At 37.0% G+C, this 18,081-nt stretch overlaps 3 protein-coding genes across 5 annotated transcripts; 1 reads left to right on the top strand and 2 right to left on the bottom strand.

Moving 5' to 3' along the window:
• Nucleotides 1-27: 27 nt before the first annotated feature.
• Nucleotides 28-7,188, bottom strand: LOC122134372 (solute carrier family 35 member C2-like). Of its 2 annotated transcripts, none has more exons than XM_042713034.1 (9): nucleotides 7,052-7,188; nucleotides 6,750-6,900; nucleotides 6,337-6,400; nucleotides 5,364-5,436; nucleotides 3,124-3,292; nucleotides 2,957-3,040; nucleotides 1,542-1,717; nucleotides 1,236-1,365; nucleotides 28-703 (listed from the first exon to the last, which is right to left on the bottom strand). In XM_042713034.1, the coding sequence occupies exons 1-9, from the start codon at nucleotides 7,160-7,162 to the stop codon at nucleotides 576-578; spliced, it is 1,086 nt and encodes a 361-aa protein (XP_042568968.1). In that variant the 5' UTR covers nucleotides 7,163-7,188; the 3' UTR covers nucleotides 28-575. The 2 variants fall into 2 exon arrangements, with proteins under 2 accessions (XP_042568968.1, XP_042568969.1); XM_042713035.1 differs by having other exon boundaries at nucleotides 28-684.
• On the top strand, nucleotides 7,069-10,723 carry LOC109103321 (transcription initiation factor TFIID subunit 13). 2 transcript variants are annotated; one of them, XM_042713038.1, is made up of 2 exons: nucleotides 7,069-7,201; nucleotides 8,703-10,723. In XM_042713038.1, the coding sequence occupies exon 2, from the start codon at nucleotides 8,704-8,706 to the stop codon at nucleotides 9,076-9,078; it is 375 nt and encodes a 124-aa protein (XP_042568972.1). In that variant the 5' UTR covers nucleotides 7,069-7,201; nucleotide 8,703; the 3' UTR covers nucleotides 9,079-10,723. The 2 variants fall into 2 exon arrangements, with proteins under 2 accessions (XP_042568972.1, XP_042568971.1); XM_042713037.1 differs by lacking the exon at nucleotides 7,069-7,201 and adding an exon at nucleotides 8,444-8,592.
• On the bottom strand, nucleotides 10,401-13,403 carry LOC109104752 (troponin C, skeletal muscle). Its single transcript, XM_042713036.1, has 6 exons — nucleotides 13,251-13,403; nucleotides 12,056-12,107; nucleotides 11,823-11,966; nucleotides 11,178-11,292; nucleotides 10,951-11,087; nucleotides 10,401-10,843 (listed from the first exon to the last, which is right to left on the bottom strand). The coding sequence occupies exons 1-6, from the start codon at nucleotides 13,251-13,253 to the stop codon at nucleotides 10,812-10,814; spliced, it is 483 nt and encodes a 160-aa protein (XP_042568970.1). The 5' UTR covers nucleotides 13,254-13,403; the 3' UTR covers nucleotides 10,401-10,811.
• Nucleotides 13,404-18,081: the final 4,678 nt, after the last annotated feature.

Raw genomic sequence — 18,081 nt, 5'->3', positions numbered from 1 at the left:
TACTGTGGGCAAGTAAAACAGAATTGATTTAGTAAAATAAATCCTTTATTGTCATGTAAACAAATGTGTAAGGCCACTTGGAGATTGGTCCTGTGAGAGATAGAAGCCAGTAGCAGTTTTGAATGTATATTTCACCTATAAACTGTAATTCTGAAAATAAAAACACATATGACTTTTTCTTCAAAGACAAAATGAAATACCATTTTTTTTTTATCATTTTTTAACCTTTTTGGAGCTTGACAGCCCTTAGTCTCCATCCACTTTCATTCTTTGGAAAACATTCCTTTTGTGTTCCTGGACTGGAACGGCATGAGAAGGAGTAAACGATGACTGAAGTTAAATGTTTGGGTAGAGTTCCGTCTTCCCAAGAGCAAAGGATTTCTCTTTTCTCTCAGTATCAAAGAGAGACCAACAGTAAAGATGTAGCCCAGTACATTAGCTGTTCAGTGTCTTTACAAGGTCACTCAAATCATGCCAGGGGCTTGTTGAGTACCTGTGGTCAATGTGACCATTGATATGACCCTTTAAAGGAAACATTCCACAAGCTTATTTATGACATTCATGTCATCCTTGAACTAATATAGAATCTCATGCTCCTCTTCATCATTTGTGTCTTCACAATAGTCATCTTTTGTCTGTAGAAGTGGAAGCTCAAGGTCCGGGTTGTTTCTGACTGGTAGTTGTCTTACCATGGGGCCATTTCCTATAAAAAGACAGAGATACACACACTAAGAACAATACCTGACCTGCATTCAAGCAAAACAATTACTGATTCAAAAACCGCTTTGCACATTTTCTGCTGTTTATTTATTTGTATCCATTTTAATGGACGTTGTTGAACACAATTGATTATACCAGTAGAGATCCAATATTACTTATATGTGAAAGTCTAATCTAATTTAAGCTGACTTTCATGAAAAAAAAAACATGATTGTGAAGAATATTTTTATCCATTACAATAACAAAAATAAGATTTTTTTTTCACATTACAGAAATGACAATAAACAGTAAACTTTAAGTTTACTGTTAACAAACAAGCACTGCAAAGTCAAAATCACTATTACACTCCGATATATGTCACCATGTGCAAGATTTGGCGCTACTTCAGTTTCATCACAACAAATAAAAATTACCTTTAACATTATATGCAGACACAGGTATCAATCAGCTGTGCCATGTAATACATTTGGTATTGCATTACAATCAGCTATAGGCATAATCGGAATGAGCCTTACCTTTGTTGTAGTATGTTTTGAGGCCAATATGCAGTGATATGCCAGACAGACATACAGCAAAGCCCAACCAGTTGACTGTGCTTATTTTATCCCCCATGAACTCCACTGCCAGCAGCAGAGTGCACACCTCCTAAAGAGAGACAGACAGAGAGAATGACTTTGTGAAGAATATTCATGGATAATGAAGGCACTGAAACGTAGCTAAGTTACTGAGGAATGGAGAAAAACAAAAAGATGAGGAGGCAAAGAGCTTCTTTTTATATTACTCATAAGCATGTGAAAGCGACAAAGATGTATTCTTCTCACCTTAAAAATACCTGCAATTGATAGTGTAAGACTGGACGTGCGGGACACCAGCAGGAATTCTGAGAAGCCCAGCCCAAATGCCAGCATGCCACCCAGAGACAGAGTCAGCAGAGAGTAGAGCAGGTGCGAGAGCTCACTGACCCTGAAGAGCTTCTCTGTGGTACTCACACTCAGCCCTGCTCAGCAATCACAGGATGAAAAAACAAGCAACAGGTTCAGTAAGGATTGCAATGGCACTGGAAACCAAGAGACATATTTTTCATGAAGTAAATGAAATGTATTTTAGGACTATTTAGATTTAATCCACTGTGACTTTCATGACAAGTATTAGAGTGAAAATTACACTTAAATTGTAGAGTAAAACTATAATTTTGAACACATTATGGTAATATAAGTTGTATTAAATCTAAACAGATATTATTTTTAAAAATGTGTAGGGGTATATATTTTCCTATTACAACAATATGTCTTATTTTTAATTTTTTATTTTAAGGTAAAATATGACCCTGACAGTTCTTTGTGAGGTTCGCACTTATGGAAGACAAAATACTAAAATACATCTCAAAATAAAGATAGGGATCCCACACTTTCTGACCAATGAATGGCTTTTGTATTTGTTTGTGATGACTAGATGAAGAGTTATTTTATAGAGATCGCACTCATAAAAGTAATTTCTATGCAGCAAATTATTTAAGAACTGAGAATAGCTAGAAAAAAATCTACAGGAACTTCAACACATTTTCAAATTATTTCAGATTTGAGAATAGCTAGAAATATACATATTTGTTCTTAATATTTTTTATATATTGTTTTTATTAAGAATTCATTTTTTTGATAAAATAAATAATTATTACAGTAATATTATGAAATGTTATTCTATAAAATACATATATTTTACATTTTTTGTATACAATTTATATATATATATATATATATATATATATATATATATATATATATTAGGGCTGTCAAATGATTAATCACGATTAATCACATCCAAAATAAAAGTTTTGTTTACATAATATATGTGTGTATACTGTGTATATTTATTATGTATATATAAATACACACACATGCATGTATATATTTAAGAAGAATATGTTATGTTTATATATTAAATATATTTATATATAATATAAAATATAAGAATATAAATATATAAATGTATATACATGTAAATATTTTCTAAAATATATAATTTATGTGTGTGTATTTATATGTACACATACATATATTATGTAAACAAAACTTTTATTTTGGATGTGATTAATCGTGATTAATCATTTGACAGCCCTAAATATATATATATATATATATATATATATATATATATATATATATATATATATATATATATATATATATATATATATATATATATATATATATATATATATAACTGGTATCTGACTGACCTTCATTAAAAAGAAACAGAGGAAAGAGGCCCAGGAACATGAGAGGCTGCAGATGATACATAGTGTCTATGGGGTTCTGAAGGCCTGTGTTTCAAAGAGAAGGACATAAGAGTCACAAGAATTCACCACTTCACCATATAACCAATACACATAACATGTTGACTTACCAAGCTCTGCTTTCTGCATGAGCACTTGAGTGAGAGTCCAGCGGATCCCTCCGATAAAAGAGGCCAACAGGACCATGATGAAACCCTCCAGATTAAACTGAGTGGACTTGAGAGTGAACATGAACAGACCACTGGCTATCAGCAACACCACGAGGATCAGGAATGGGTTCTGTTAGATTCAAAAGAGTCAGGCAGCACACATTACTACAACACACAACAAATCAAGAAATACATCAACACAGAAAATAAAACTGCATTCATGACTTTTAATGGGCTCTTTAATGCAGCAAAAATCAAAAGTAATATGTACAGTATAATGGCTTCCTGTTAGTTTAACAATTGATTTTACCCTCTTAAATCACCTAATGGCTTGGCAACTGCATGTATTACTGATTGTTTGTCATTAATGTTCCAGCACGACTCCCAAAATATGTGAAAATTCTGAAGTACCAAAATTGGACAGGCAGTGTACAGCTTTTATGCATTTATGAAACACTGCTTTATTTTCCTTCTCTTTCTTTATTTAGTTTAATCACCGCCATAAGCACCAGCTGTCCAGACTTAAAGGTTATGTTTAATTTTAATTATCTTTGATAAGATATATTTACGTCTGATGATTATTTTTATAGTTTATGCTTCATATGAAATATAATAACAGATCAACCTTTCTCTTTCCAGTTTGCAGTTTTTTTTTTTTCAAACAACACTGTTTATTCTTTGACAAAGTAAGTAGTCTTTTTTTGAATGGATGTCAACAGAGAGGTTTCAATATGCTGAATTCAGTACACTGACATCTGTGTGAAAACATCTGAACACTATGAACTGACAGCCTGCCTTCAATGTGTTTACCATTAAGCATTAATTTAGGAGTGAGCTATACTTGGAAAATACACTGGAATGAATGCTGTTCTATAAGAAAAGTCACAGAGAACTTTTTTTATTTCTTTATTTATTTTTTTAAATGGTATCCGCAAGCACTGAAAGAGTGTCGTAAAATTGAAAGCCATTCAAAAGCAGCAATTATAATAATTTGGTTTATGATGTTTTGTTTTGGCTAGTAGAAATTCTGAATGGCTGATAACTTAAAACATTTAGCAGCCAAATTGTCTGGTGAGTAAAAAAATTCATTTCAAAAACGTACTGTGAGATTCAATAAACTCTCTCTGTGTCTGTAAAGGTGTGAACCAAATGGACAATATAACCAAGTAATCCATGAAATCACTGTTGCCAATTATTTTTAATGCAAAATAGCAAAAACCTGTAAAAAGCCGCTAACGGCATGTGCTAATTAGCATTTTCATTGCATCAAGTCATATTTGCATTCTGCCTAGTGTCAGACCTTCACATTTTTTCGCTTCTCCTCTACTCTGTGCTCACTTACTGTACTTTAATACAGCTGAATTCCCAATAAAGCTGTTCTCATTTAGATAATTTTTCTGTTTCTGTTGTCAGACAACAGAATGAATATGAAATAGTGACTGAAACGTGGCCCAGCCAGTACGACTACATGTTAACCAGCAGCAGTCACATCCAAGCTACTGCTCTGCAATGAAATCCTTATTTATACTCAAGACGTCATCAGACAAAATCACTACAAACATAAGATAAAGACAAAAGCTGTGCAGTGATTTTGGCTATATTTACATGTTAATTGTTCACTAAGGGAAAAAGTTAGAGGCAAAAGAATGTCTTTCTTACTATTACATTATTAGATTGGCAAGAGACCCAAATGACTGCTTAGCCAAATACAGAAACACCTATCAAGACAAACACACTCAGTGGAAAAATCATAAGTTGGCACATGCAGTTCCAAATTTTTCATCTCCCAATGTGACCTCTCAGAAAAAAGCATTTAATAAATAGCATTTTAACAGCCTTTTAACGTGATCTAAAAACGATCTGCTGTTAACATACTTCATCATCCATCATCACAGCAGGAATCCACTCTCTTTAAAATGTCTAGTGTAATTTAACCATCATACTTTATAACATGCTGTTCTCTGGTTGGGGTGGGGGGGATAATGATTATATGGACACATACATAGAGGGCTGTCAGTTCCGCAAAGTTCACATAAAAAGATGTTTTATGAAATACTGCACGTTGCTACATATGGGTAACTTGACAATGCGTCTTGATTTGGCCTTTATTGTATGCAATAGCTTATACTTTATTTACTTTATAGCATGCAATAGCTGACTTGAAGTCCTTTATTCACGAATCAAGTGTATTTCACACTTACCGGCTCCTCCAGCTTGAAGACCAGAGAGAAAAAGAGAATGAAGAGAATGGCTGAAGACTTGGTCATGGTGTACCTACAAGAGATTTTTAAGCTTTGATTTCATCCAGTCAGAGGATATCAAATATGTTTGCTATTTTGAGCTGATTTCAGAACATAGGCTGCGTCCGAAAGCCTAGGCAGCTGACTATCAGGCAATGCCTTTGCAGGCAGTGTTTTTTGCACGAAGGCACCTCATGAAACTGACAGACTTCTGAGGCAGTGTAACGGTTTAATGATCTACAACAAAATTGAACGAGTTTTGGTGATAACTTAAAGAATATTTAATTACTATAATACTGATATCTTGCTAGAATTAACATCAGAAGTACAAAAAGTTAGTCTATATAAATTTGCACACAAACTGACCACCAAACGCAACTTTCAGACGTTATCTCAGAATGGAACGCACAGGATTGTGGGATATCAAAGGCAGCGAAGGATACATCTATGCTGCCCTCAAAAATCAATCAGATGAAGGTATCTCATAAGACTAACTTTGGATTCTGATGTGCCTTGATGCCTTCCTACCTTGGAATGCGTCCTCCGAAGGCAGCATTTTAGAGCTTTCGGACACAGCCATAGTGTTTTTATATCATGCATCTCCTAGCAAAAAGGTGCATGTTTCTGTGTGAGCTTGTTGTGTTTGGAATTACTTGAATTGGGTGTTCTTCTCTGTAACCATTTACGAAGATGATATGTGGGTAAAAATTAGATTTATCTGATTAAACCATTTACGAAGATGATATGTGGGTAAATATTAGTTTTTTATTTTTAAGTGATAGAATGGTTTATGTGTGACAATTTTTACTAAATGTTTGAATTACGGCTGTGTGTCTATAGTACTTAAGGTTAAGGGATGTTTTTTGTTTGAGGAATGAGAGAAAAGTTCTGCCTTGCAAGCACTATAAAATCCAAATAATAGTAAAATGCTTACAAACTAATAGTAATGAAAAGGAAGCTCCAGTTGGACAGTCCGATATCCAGCGCTGTCGCCAGAGCTGATGGACACAGACAACAGTTGTATAGATATAATGAACCACTTTCTTACTTTAATACAAAGTATAAACAGCATAAATAATTCCGTGCTAAAAAAAAATAATTAACATGAATTGATCATGATTAATAAGCTTATGGACAAGATGATTCCAGAATATTCAAGCAGAGATCAACTAGATTCTCAAGATTTAATCAGTGTGGACTTCACCCACCCAAACTGTGTGTTGGACAGAAAAAGATAACGGGTTTTATCTCCTCAGCCACCATTATGACACACATTCAAACACATTTTTTGGACTTTGGACTCACTGATGAGTTTTTTTTTTTTCAAAACACACAAAAAAATCTTACCTGTTGGGGCCACTTTAGAAAGATAAAGCTTCCAGGGAAGGGTCACTCGAGGTTTTCCAATCCAGCACTGCATGGCAAAGCGTGTCAGTGTGGAGAAACAGAAAATTATTACGAGATGAACCAGCGTCATGAACAGAGGAAAGTGGAAGTCCTGAGGCAGATGAGAAAACAGAGATAAAAACAGACATTATACAAACCAAATGGACAAAGATGAGTGCCCTTTCCAAAACAAACAAACAAACAAACAAAAAAATTCCATTCAAGGAAGAGGCAGGCTTTCCCCCAGCTGATCTACATCTCACCTTCATGAGCCACTTGTTGTAGAATGTTATGCCGATAGAAAACACATAGTAGAAAAGTACCAGGCCCACAGAGCGCAGCGCCTTGCAGATGAATTGCGTCGGGCACGCCATCCTGGAAAACCCGGATCCGACAAGACACAGCTAAACACTGTAAGAAAGAGAAGTGTAATAAGAACAAACCAGAGCTAGCCCAAAAGTATGTAGCATAACACAACATGTGGAAAATCAAACTCTAAGTAGTTGGATAAGAACATGCAGGGCCAAAGTTTGATGTGCGCGAGTCGATTGTGTCGTAAAGAAGCACTTGTTGAAAACTGCAACATACTGTAACAGAACAGCATGTGCATAATGACTGTTAAAGTGTGGGCTGAAACTTACGACGTTTCGTTTTGTTAGCCATTTAGGCAATAAACTCTTATGTCTTTATCAGAGCTAACTTAAATGTTGTCTTAGACCCTAAAATCCTCGTTAGCTCAGCTGATGCTGTGACAGGTCGAGCACGCTGTGCCATTTACAGCTAACCAGTAACTATAAGGTCAGGGACTGACCACATTTTCTTACCTTACTGTTTACATAGTCATCGAAAACGAAAAGCTGGAAGCATTAAACACTATGTAACCATCATTTGTATACGCGAGTCGTCTCAGAGCCCTAGAGTGACATTAACGCGAGACATTGTGCCATTGAAACAACTGTTCCTGTTTGTGCACCTACAGACACCCCTGTGTAGTTACTTCTGCTATGACGTGGACGCTGCTCTGCTGACACATGGTGGCTTTGAATGAGCGGCAGCCCGGGAAATATTGAATTTTACACATATACCTCAAGATGTTTTGAAATATGTTTTGGTTTAATGCTTACTGTGGGCAAAAAACACACACGAAATGCCCAAGCCACTGAGATCTGCGCTAGATAGCAGAATGGTTGCTGTTTGCTATGTTTTAGTGCTTTTCGGTTCGTTCTTTTGAGTCGGATCTTTTTGCTGAACCGGTGTCTGAACAAAGCGTTCACGAATCGGACTGAAGCGATAAATAAATAAATAAAACAGAGCGTCTACATGACTTTGTTGGGATGTTCTGTTTTATTTAAAGACAAACTCACAACACAAGGGATTTACATAATACATGACATCCGAATAGCAACAACATAATAACACAGTGTTTGCGAGAAGTTTAAAGTTTTCATTTTTATGTTTACCAAAAAAAAAATGATAAGGTACGCCATAAAAATACCAAATATATTAAAAGTATATAAAGACTTTTTTTGAATTTATTAAAAGTTTTTTTAGAATTTTTTAAAGACTTTTTTTGCGAAATTATGCCCAGGTGCTGAATTGATTTGTTCGAAAGAACCGATTTACGGAAATGATTCGAGCTTTCCAGCGCTACCCTTTAATACGTTCGTCATCCAGAACTCTAGGAGTCGCTGACGGGTTTAATATCTCCTTTCAGTAGCGCGTTATGTGTAAACGAACAGTAGTTCCTGTCTCTGCCTTTGCTGGTTGGGGTGCTTTGTTTTTTGTTACAGTCCGGTTTTCTCATGTAAGTTCAACATAAACTCTGTTCCTGTTTGTCGATTCTAATATAGAGTATCTGACTCCTGTGTTTTCAATGGGGGTTTCTAACCAGCACACTTTTTTTTTTGTTTCAAGAATGGCCGAGGAAGAGGATGATCCTGGTTTTGATGAGGATTTAGACGACGGAGGTAACGGGGTAGACTCAGGCCAAGGTAAAAGAAAGCGGCTTTTTTCCAAGGAGCTTCGCTGCATGATGTATGGGTTTGGAGACGACCAAAATCCCTACACCGAATCAGTGGATATCCTGGAGGATCTGGTGATCGAGTTCATCACGGAGATGACGCACAAGGCGATGTCTATAGGGCGCCAGGGTCGCGTGCAGGTGGAGGACATTGTGTTTCTCATCCGCAAGGACCCTAGAAAGTTTGCGAGAGTGAAGGACCTGCTCACTATGAACGAGGAGCTGAAGAAGGCTCGCAAAGCCTTTGACGAGGCAAATTATGGGTCTTGAAATAGGCCATCTGTTGCTATGGTGTTCATGCAGTCCACGTGAAGAAAGGTTGTTTATTGTTGCCTTTAATAGAGTTTTAGCTACTTGTTGTAAACCCTAGCCCACTCTCTTACAGCTCTGTATTGTTGTTTTTTTCAGTTAGTTGACAGCTCACAGTTAATTTGAATGGTCATTTCTATTATTATTATAGTTTTTTTTTTTTTTTTTTTTCAGTTGTACAATAAAAATACATGGTTAAAATTTTCATGTTATTGTTTATTATTTTGAAAAGCATTTCCATACACCTTATAAATTTGAAGAAACATGGCTGTTGACATGTACAACAACCTTAGTATAATATCATTAATAACAATTTAGCATATAAACTATATAACAATCATTTTTAAAACTCTTAAATGTTTTGTATCCAGGGAGATACTTTTTTAAGTATTATATCATGCAGTGAGAAGACCATATTTTTTACATTGTACCTTTATTTTATTTTTTTTGTATTTATTTTTATAAAATATTTTGAAGAAAAAAATATGCATTTATCACAGTGTTGTTGCAAATTTAAGGGTTAATGTAAGTGTAAAATGAATTGCTTTGGTAAATATTGCCTGATATAATTCTTCACAATTACACACACACACACACAACATAGACACATTTGCATTAGTCAGTAATGTAACTGTAACTTATGCATGGGACATCTTGAGATTTTTGCTTTGGATGTTTGTACACTTGGAGTGGGAGGCTGACTTTTTCAGGCATTCTTTCTATAACTTAGACATACATGGTTAAATCACATAAAGACATGTTGATAACGAGCAAGATTATTATTATACTCTGTATTCTTTCAACATTTAGCGTTTTGTTCCCCAATGTGTTATCTCACAAAGACGAGGGATGTGTAATTTACCTTCTTTCAGTCATCAGCTATATTTGCATTATTAGTGTGCAACCTTTTAATTTGCAAATAATACTCAGCAGTCATTGACCAGATAAACAAGACACAATTTACTGATTTACAAACTTTCAGCACACAAAGAACGTCATGTTGAAAATCTAAATGTGCCATAGAGAAGGAGAGCTATTCCTACAGCATGTCTAATAAAACTGAATGCCATATTGGCATAAGTGAAATATCACTGTGATATTTGTAAAAGTTTGTGGTTTGGGTTTTGCTGCTACATAAACAGTACTAGTTATAGTCTTTGGTATATACAAAAATTGTCAACTAATTGGCGTCAGAGACTCTGGAGAAAAAAAAAAGAATGTTTAATTGATAAACTCCTCAAAACAAACCATACAAATCAAAATGTCAGACCAACTAAACAACATGTTTTTTATTTTTTATTCTGATTTCAAGCGTTCGTTCTTAAATACAGTGAAGTGGTTGTTGTGGTTTGGCATTGGTCTATGCAGCGGTAACAAGCTGCTGATCTAGATTAAATCTAGACTAAACACCCACAAACATGGGGTCTACCATGGCATGTGTTTCTAGAGAACTTAAGCGCCATCGTAACATGATGAACCTGTGAACCACGCCACAGCTTGGCTCCATGGGTCTTGCATGAGGGGAGCCCAACCTTGGCCAACCCCACACAGGTGTTTATCTGTCTGTCTGCTGAAGAGGTGAGATGGAGGCAGAAAGAGGACGAAAGGGGAAAAATGAATTTGAGTGGCATTGAGAGGTAAAGGTTTCTGTCGGCAGGGGTGAGAGGGGAGAGGAATGTCCTTGAGTCTCTGTTTTACTGCACGTTCTCCATCATTTTGAGGAATTCTGAGGAAAAAGGGATATGGGTGTTGCTTCAATACCTGATTTAACTTCACATACATCGTATTTAGTGTTCAGAAATGAAATGAAATGTAATTAATAAACCATCATACCATCAAAGTCCAGCATGCCGTCGTTGTTTTTGTCTCCATCTTTAAGCAGCTCATCAATCTCTTCCTCTGAGATGGATTCGCCAGTGCTGCGGATGATCTCAGCAAACTCATCTCTGTCGATGTAGCCGTCACCGTTCCTGCAGATTCATAGTGTTGCATAAGCTGAAGTGAGTCTGAGTAACATTAAAAAAAAAAAGGTGCACACAATAAAATATCAAATGACATACTTGTCCAGCACGCGGAAGCATTCGGCCAACTCTTCCTCACTCTTGCCAGCCTGGTCCTCCTTTAGGAGTCTCACCATCATGACCAAGAACTCTTCAAAGTCGATAGATCCACTGCCTACAGTTTCCAGTAGAAAGTACATTGGCTATTACAATCTTCATTTTTGTATTTTAGGCTTAAATTCAAACAGATATTATTATTACTATGTTAAAATGTATGTAGACATCATCATGTAGGCCAGAAACACACTTTTAACAAGACAGACGATGAACAAACACACACAGACTTGACGTGCTTGCTTCTATCAGCCTGAAGGGGGCGATAGAGTTGCATCAATGTATTTTTTGAGTTTAAACGGGGTTTTAATATTCAAAGTAATTTGCTCTTTAACTTATTTTCTTAGCAAGATACTTTTTTAACGGTTGCTCTGCCATGATGACAGTATTTGTCCTGAAAGAAATAATTGACATGACATTAAGGCTACGCCAATTTTCCCTTTAGCGCCCCTTGCGGCAGCGCTGAGAATGCAACACGTAGTTGCATTTCAAAACGCAAGAACGCTCGAAAATGAGCTTCAGTCGAGTATTTTCGGGCCATACTGTTATATAGTCCCGTGTATCCACTTTTTAAACTGGCATTTTGTTTACCGTCTTCATCGACCTCCTCGATGATTTCTTCCAGCTCCTCTCTGGTTGGATTCTGACCCAGCATCCTCATGACGGTACCCAACTCCTTAGTGCTGATATCACCGCCACCGTCGGTGTCGAACATGTCGAAGGCAGCCTTGAACTCTTTGAAATAGACGCATAAGGTGTAAAGAAACAGAACGACTCAGGTATTGGTAATATATTATTTTTTATCAGTTTGTTTGTAGACTCACCGGCAAGCATCTCCTCGCTCAGGTATGAGCGGGCCTCCTGTTGCGCGTCAGTCTGTGAAGCGGTTACATTAGGAAAGGTTAGTTTCAGATATAAACAGTACAAAGCATTAATCTGGTAAACAGGAAATCTTGTTTCTTCTGGAGAGTCATTTGTTTTTGTTTTCCTAATAATTTGTATGCATTAAGACAGCGTTGTATAGGCCATGCAAACAGCAGATGGTGCCCAGAATACTCCTGCAAGACAATTTGCGACTATTTTAAGGCTCAAGACGTTATCCTCGCAGTCAGTGACTGTACATGGTAATTCCGAAATAGGATCCTTGGAATGTGTCACTTCAGCATTTAGTTAACCCACTTAACCTAACCAGCTGACAAGATTCATATCAAATAGCAGGATGTCCATCTGACTGATGTCTGACCACCGTCCCTTCTTTTAAACACACTTCCATTATACTTTACTAGACATATGGATGATTATTCATGGTGATATTTGACTTTTTGGTATCTTGGAATAATGAAATTCCTTCAAGCTATTTTTTTTAAATCCATGTTAAAACATTATTGGACCAGAAAAAATGGCAATGAGTAACTTTACAGTGGATTTTGCTGCAATGTGTGATGAATTTATCATACAGAGTGAAGTGGTAATGACATTTTTTGTTGAGATTTTCTAAGTTTTTGGAGAGAAATATTGGACTTGTAACACAAGTTAACTAGCAGTCAGTTAACTTTGAATCTATAACAAAGTCACCTAAAAATAACAACTAATAAAGTTACTCTCAGATTATATCAGACATTTCCACTCAGGCAAAGATGAGCCCAGAATACAGCAATTGTCTGACAAAATGAGTAAAAAAAGACAGAATAATCAGATTTATATATATATATATATATATATATATATATATATATATATATATATACAAAATGAGTAAAAAAAGACAGAATAATCAGACTAGATTAAATATTTTTTGAACAACACATTGTTTATTTTGTATTAAATCATCTTAAGGTTGATTTTTATTTTTTTATTATAACGCTTTATTAAATGCATGCAAAACTGCAACCTTATATAATCCATTATTAATAATGACATAAAGGTAATTCTGATTACTTTTTGACAAGGCCATTTGCACATTTTATGTTTCATGCATTCTTTAGCAAAACTGACCACTTAGATTATTTAAACTCTTACCATGGTTGTGGATTAGCCTCCTCACTTATATCCACGAGTTAAGCAGTGGTCAACGCGCTCGCACCCCAACAGAAAGACTAGACGTCAAGTGACAGTTCTGACACACTTTAAACAGGCCACCCAAGACCCTCCCACAGGCCTCCAGATTTAGAATCCTGAACTTTTAGGGTTCGACGGCTCCCATAAGCCAATAGAAATGTGAATTGACTACACTTTAAGAACAGTGTACGGGAATACAAGAAACAGTTTTCTTCTTTATTCTGCTGTGTTTATTGTCAGAAAGACTGTATTTATTGGAAGAACTGTTCAAAGACACAACAGAATAATTATTTATTATGTCTGGTAAAATTTCATTGTGGAAACTGCATGTTAATGTTGACCACACTAATGTTTAGGCATGAAATTCTGGAAGACTTTTGTCCTGAGACTTTGCTTTTCACCAACCCCCCTCAAAATTTCCACTTAATGTGAGATGTAATATACTGATGAGTTAAAATGACTCATAATGATTTAAAATAGGCCTAAGTAGTGTACAGATGGAAATTCATTTTTAAAATGGTGAGAGCCGATAGTGTTCTGCACCACCCCCTTTAATCAAGCCGAGAAACCTTAAACCTCTTGGGAAGGTGCTGTGTTGCAAATCTTCAGCGTGCCCTGAATAGCAAATGGTTTAGATCTCCACTCCATTCCACCCCATGCACCAAAAACCCAACAACACAAATGGCGACACAGGTACACCAAACCCCGAGAGCCTAACCCCGTGTTTCCTTGTATGGCATGTGTTTCCTGAGCGAGGAATCGTACGGACATGGATTGGAGAGGGATGTGGGGGAATTCGGAGGAGGGGGGTGCAGACTATATACTTTCAGGCAGAAATGTAGTGATGATTTTGAGGAGAGTGGAGAAGTCCGGTTTTACAGTTTGCATATCATTGCAGCTCTGGAGATTTGCATTTGTAGCATTGGCATTAGATAACACCTCCAACAATATGACCTGAAGACAATGAGGTGTCAAAAGGATCACATGGCTTTCCACCATGAGAAGAAAACATGGAAATCTGACTTTTTCACCTATCAGAACTTGTATATGTATAACTTGCATGCTCCTGGCACAAAAGGTTGGCATTAGGATTCAAAATTGATCTTTTTCATGACCTTTTTTGGCCATGTGAAGACTCTGTCCTGTAGGCAGGGTAAGTATGAAAAATACCGGAAGAGATCAACAGGCGAAAAGATAAATACAATCTACAACACTACCGATCTACTGGACGGCCAAAGTGTTGTGTATTTTGGACATGGGGTACTGGAAACCAGCATGGTGGGATGATCTTGTTTTTCTGATTGGGTGTAGTGAAATTATGGGCAAGGTGGGTGAGAAGATCACATGAGTTTCATGAGTTGCAGCTTCTAGAAATGTGATATTTGGCCTGATAACAACCTTTTTAGGCCTGAAATTGCATTTAAATTTTAAAAATCCTAGAGCTGTAAATGTTTCACACAGAGAGAGATTCTGTATAATTTTAGATAATACAATCACAGTAAAATATTGCCAAATAAACAAGCAGATTAGCCAAGATGTGGCTTTTTAATAGATTTGCAGACACCACTAACATGTGAGCTAAAGAGATTCCTTATCACCATGACAACATTAAGTCTTTTTCCAGGGCTTATACTGTAGCAGTGTTATTTTGAATCACTGTAAAGGGTGAGGGAGAGGGGAAGGGGGTTGAATGAAGGTTGGTGAATGTCTTGGGAATAAGCAGGTGTAGTACAGGAGACAGCTGAGGGGAGAGACGTGAGTGGTTTCCTCTTAAAAGTTTTGAAGGGTTATTCATAGACACCATCACAGTGCAGTTCCAGAGTAACATTTCCAACAAGACGGCACTGATCTATAATATTCTCTGTCCCTCAAAGTGAATTCCAGCCCATCTTTATTGTTAGCATCTTTATTGAACCCTGGTGATGTTGTGTTTCCTCAAGCCTCTTTTCTTTTAAAGATCTCAGCATGGATTTTTTTGAGAGTCTTGACTGCTGTAATTAGGGATTGGAGGAGATGGAATGTAATTTTTGTCTATCATTTTAAGAAACTCTGGAATGAAAATAAAAAAAGGGATTAAATAACATACAAGCACCTTTCCTGGTATTGTTCACACCCTCTCCATTTTGAACATATTTTGTATTCGATTATTGTGATTATACATTTTTTTAAGAAAATGCTTGTCTTCCCTCACATCTTGGGATTCAAAAGAATTCAGTGACAAGTAGAGGTCAGGAAAAATAATCCCCATGAGTATGTGTGTAATTACATCTCTTTATATCTGTGTGTAACTATATCTGCTTTAAGAAAGTCTTAAAAATAAAAGTTCTTAATTAACATATATAGTTTCATGAAAAAAAGTTTTATGTTGTAGACACACACACAAACACACACACACACACACACACACACACACACACACACACACACACACACAATTATCACTGCATTAAATAACAAGATATCTTTGCAAATCAGACAGAACTCAGACAATTTATGCTAGTGTTTTTATCATAATCAACAAAATTAAACTATTGGGTTGATATATTGTTATTGTCCATATATTTTGTAGGTGACCTGAAGGTGATAAATACATTAATCATCTATTTCTTTTATTAATAATCTTCTTGGAACTTTTTACCATTTAAAAAAGTAAAAAAATAAATAAAAAAAATAAACATGGACAAGCATATGGCCTTGGATATGCAATAAATAAATATATATATATTATATATATATATATATATATATATGTATTGTGAACTCCATGAAGGAATAATACTGTATAAAGACTAATAGCTCTATATCACAAAGCACTGTGGAAAACATGCAAATGAAGTCCACTTTTACCATCCATATGTCCTCAGGTTAGGGAAACTTAATAGGTTTATATTGTTATTGAAGAGTTAAAAGGAGTTATAATATTTGATTAGTTATAATACGTTGATTAGTTCTGCAACCACAAAAAGAATATGTCATGGTATGGTGGGACGACAAAGATGAAGAATACAATAATACTTTAATAAATCCACAACAGGTAAATCCAAACAGGGTAGGCACGCACACACACACACAGGGTAACAGCCATAATAACCGACAAACTAGAACACAAGAGACAGGAACTAATATAGGGCAGATAACGAGGGGCAGACAGGTGAGCACAATGAAGGTGACTATCTAATGAGAACAGGAACAACCAAATAAGGACACAGAGGGAGAAACCACGATCAACAGTCCACAGGGGTGTGACCATAGATTGTACAAAAACATGGACGTAGTGTCCGTGACGTCACCCATAGGCTTCTGAAGAGCGTTTTTGAAGCTCAAAACGGCCAAGATGGCAGCCGTCGCCATCTTGGCAGCGCGTCACTGTGCGTCACTCCCGGATAGTCGAAAATGGGCAAAGGGGCAGGAGCTGGTTGCTGAAACCACATCCACCTGGCTCAACGGCAGTGTCAGCAGCGGCAATCTATCTGTCACTCAAGTGGCCACGCCCTTAATTATGCAGAACTTTAAAGCTTAAAATAATTTAAACGGATGAGTTATAAAAAAATTCACCCCCTCACAATTTTCATGAAGGGTAAAATTAGCTATATAGACCAAAATAATTTTTTGAACCAGGCTGTAAACATGCTTTTTTTCCTGCTGTAAAGTTGGGCAGTTTCACATCGGGAGTCAATGGGATTGACTCCCTTTTGCAGCCAGCCTCAAGCGGCCAGTTGTCGAATTACAGTTTAAGTCACTTCCTTGTTAGCTTCACGAGAGAGAGGGGGAGGTTGCCGCTTGGGTGTGACAGATCGCCCCCCCCCCCCACCCTCCCAGAAGGCGCATCCTCGTGCATGGAGATAGAGGGAGTGATGGAGGGGGACTTAGGAGGAGGACGGAGGGGAACTTAGGAGGAGGACAAAGGAGTGGATGTGGGATGGTGACAGGGGAAGGCAAAGGACTGGCAGGCAGACAAGACAGGTGGAGGTTCTGGAGGAGGACGGTGACGGTGCGCTCCAAACGGGATATATTTTGCCCTCCAAAGGGCACTTTGGAGTGAAAACAATCATGGCCGCCATATAGAAGGGTCGTTTCCAAACCGAAGTGCTCAAAACTGGACACTTCAAAGGGCCCTTCGGAATGAAGGATTTCGAAGGGTACAACTGATAGACACTTTGGGCTCCCATGATCCTTTGCACAGATTCTTTGCATGACGATGACGCCTCCGTGTGGGCACATGATTATGACGCAGAAGGGCACTTCAAGAAACAGTTGTTTGGTCCCCTACACCCTTCAACCCTTCGAAGCTCTCACTCCGGAGGGTAACCCCTTTGAAGGAATTAGGGCATAGCCCTTCGGAATGGAATGCAGGTAGAGTCCGTAGTGGTAATGACGGGTGGATCTAACTGTCAGACTCTGTACCATGTTTTGTGTGTGTTCTGCTTCCTATGTTTCCTTATGCCCTTATTTGGTTCTTCCTGTTCCCATTATACACCCGATAAGCTCTTCATTTGTTCCCAACTGTGTTTAGTTAATTCCTTGATTAGTCCCATAATTTAAGCCTTGTGTGTTTCCATGTCCAGCATCCGGAATTGTTTGTCAACCCCTCAGTCTTTGTGTGTACTCCCTGGTATTTGGATGAATAAAGAATGTGATATTAATCCCCTTGGTTTCCGTGCTGTTTCGCCCCCTCGTTTTTATGGGCGATGCGGAATGAAAAAGTTTTTTTAGGAGTCATGGCAGTAGAGACAACGCAACTATGACGACATGAATAATCCCGCCCACTCTAAAGCAATACTAAAATGCAATG

The sequence above is a fragment of the Cyprinus carpio genome, chromosome A23 (assembly GCF_018340385.1).
Source record: "Cyprinus carpio isolate SPL01 chromosome A23, ASM1834038v1, whole genome shotgun sequence".
NCBI lineage: Eukaryota > Metazoa > Chordata > Actinopteri > Cypriniformes > Cyprinidae > Cyprinus > Cyprinus carpio.
Note: the sequence above shows the minus strand (reverse complement) of the source record. Positions and strands in the feature narration are given on the sequence as shown.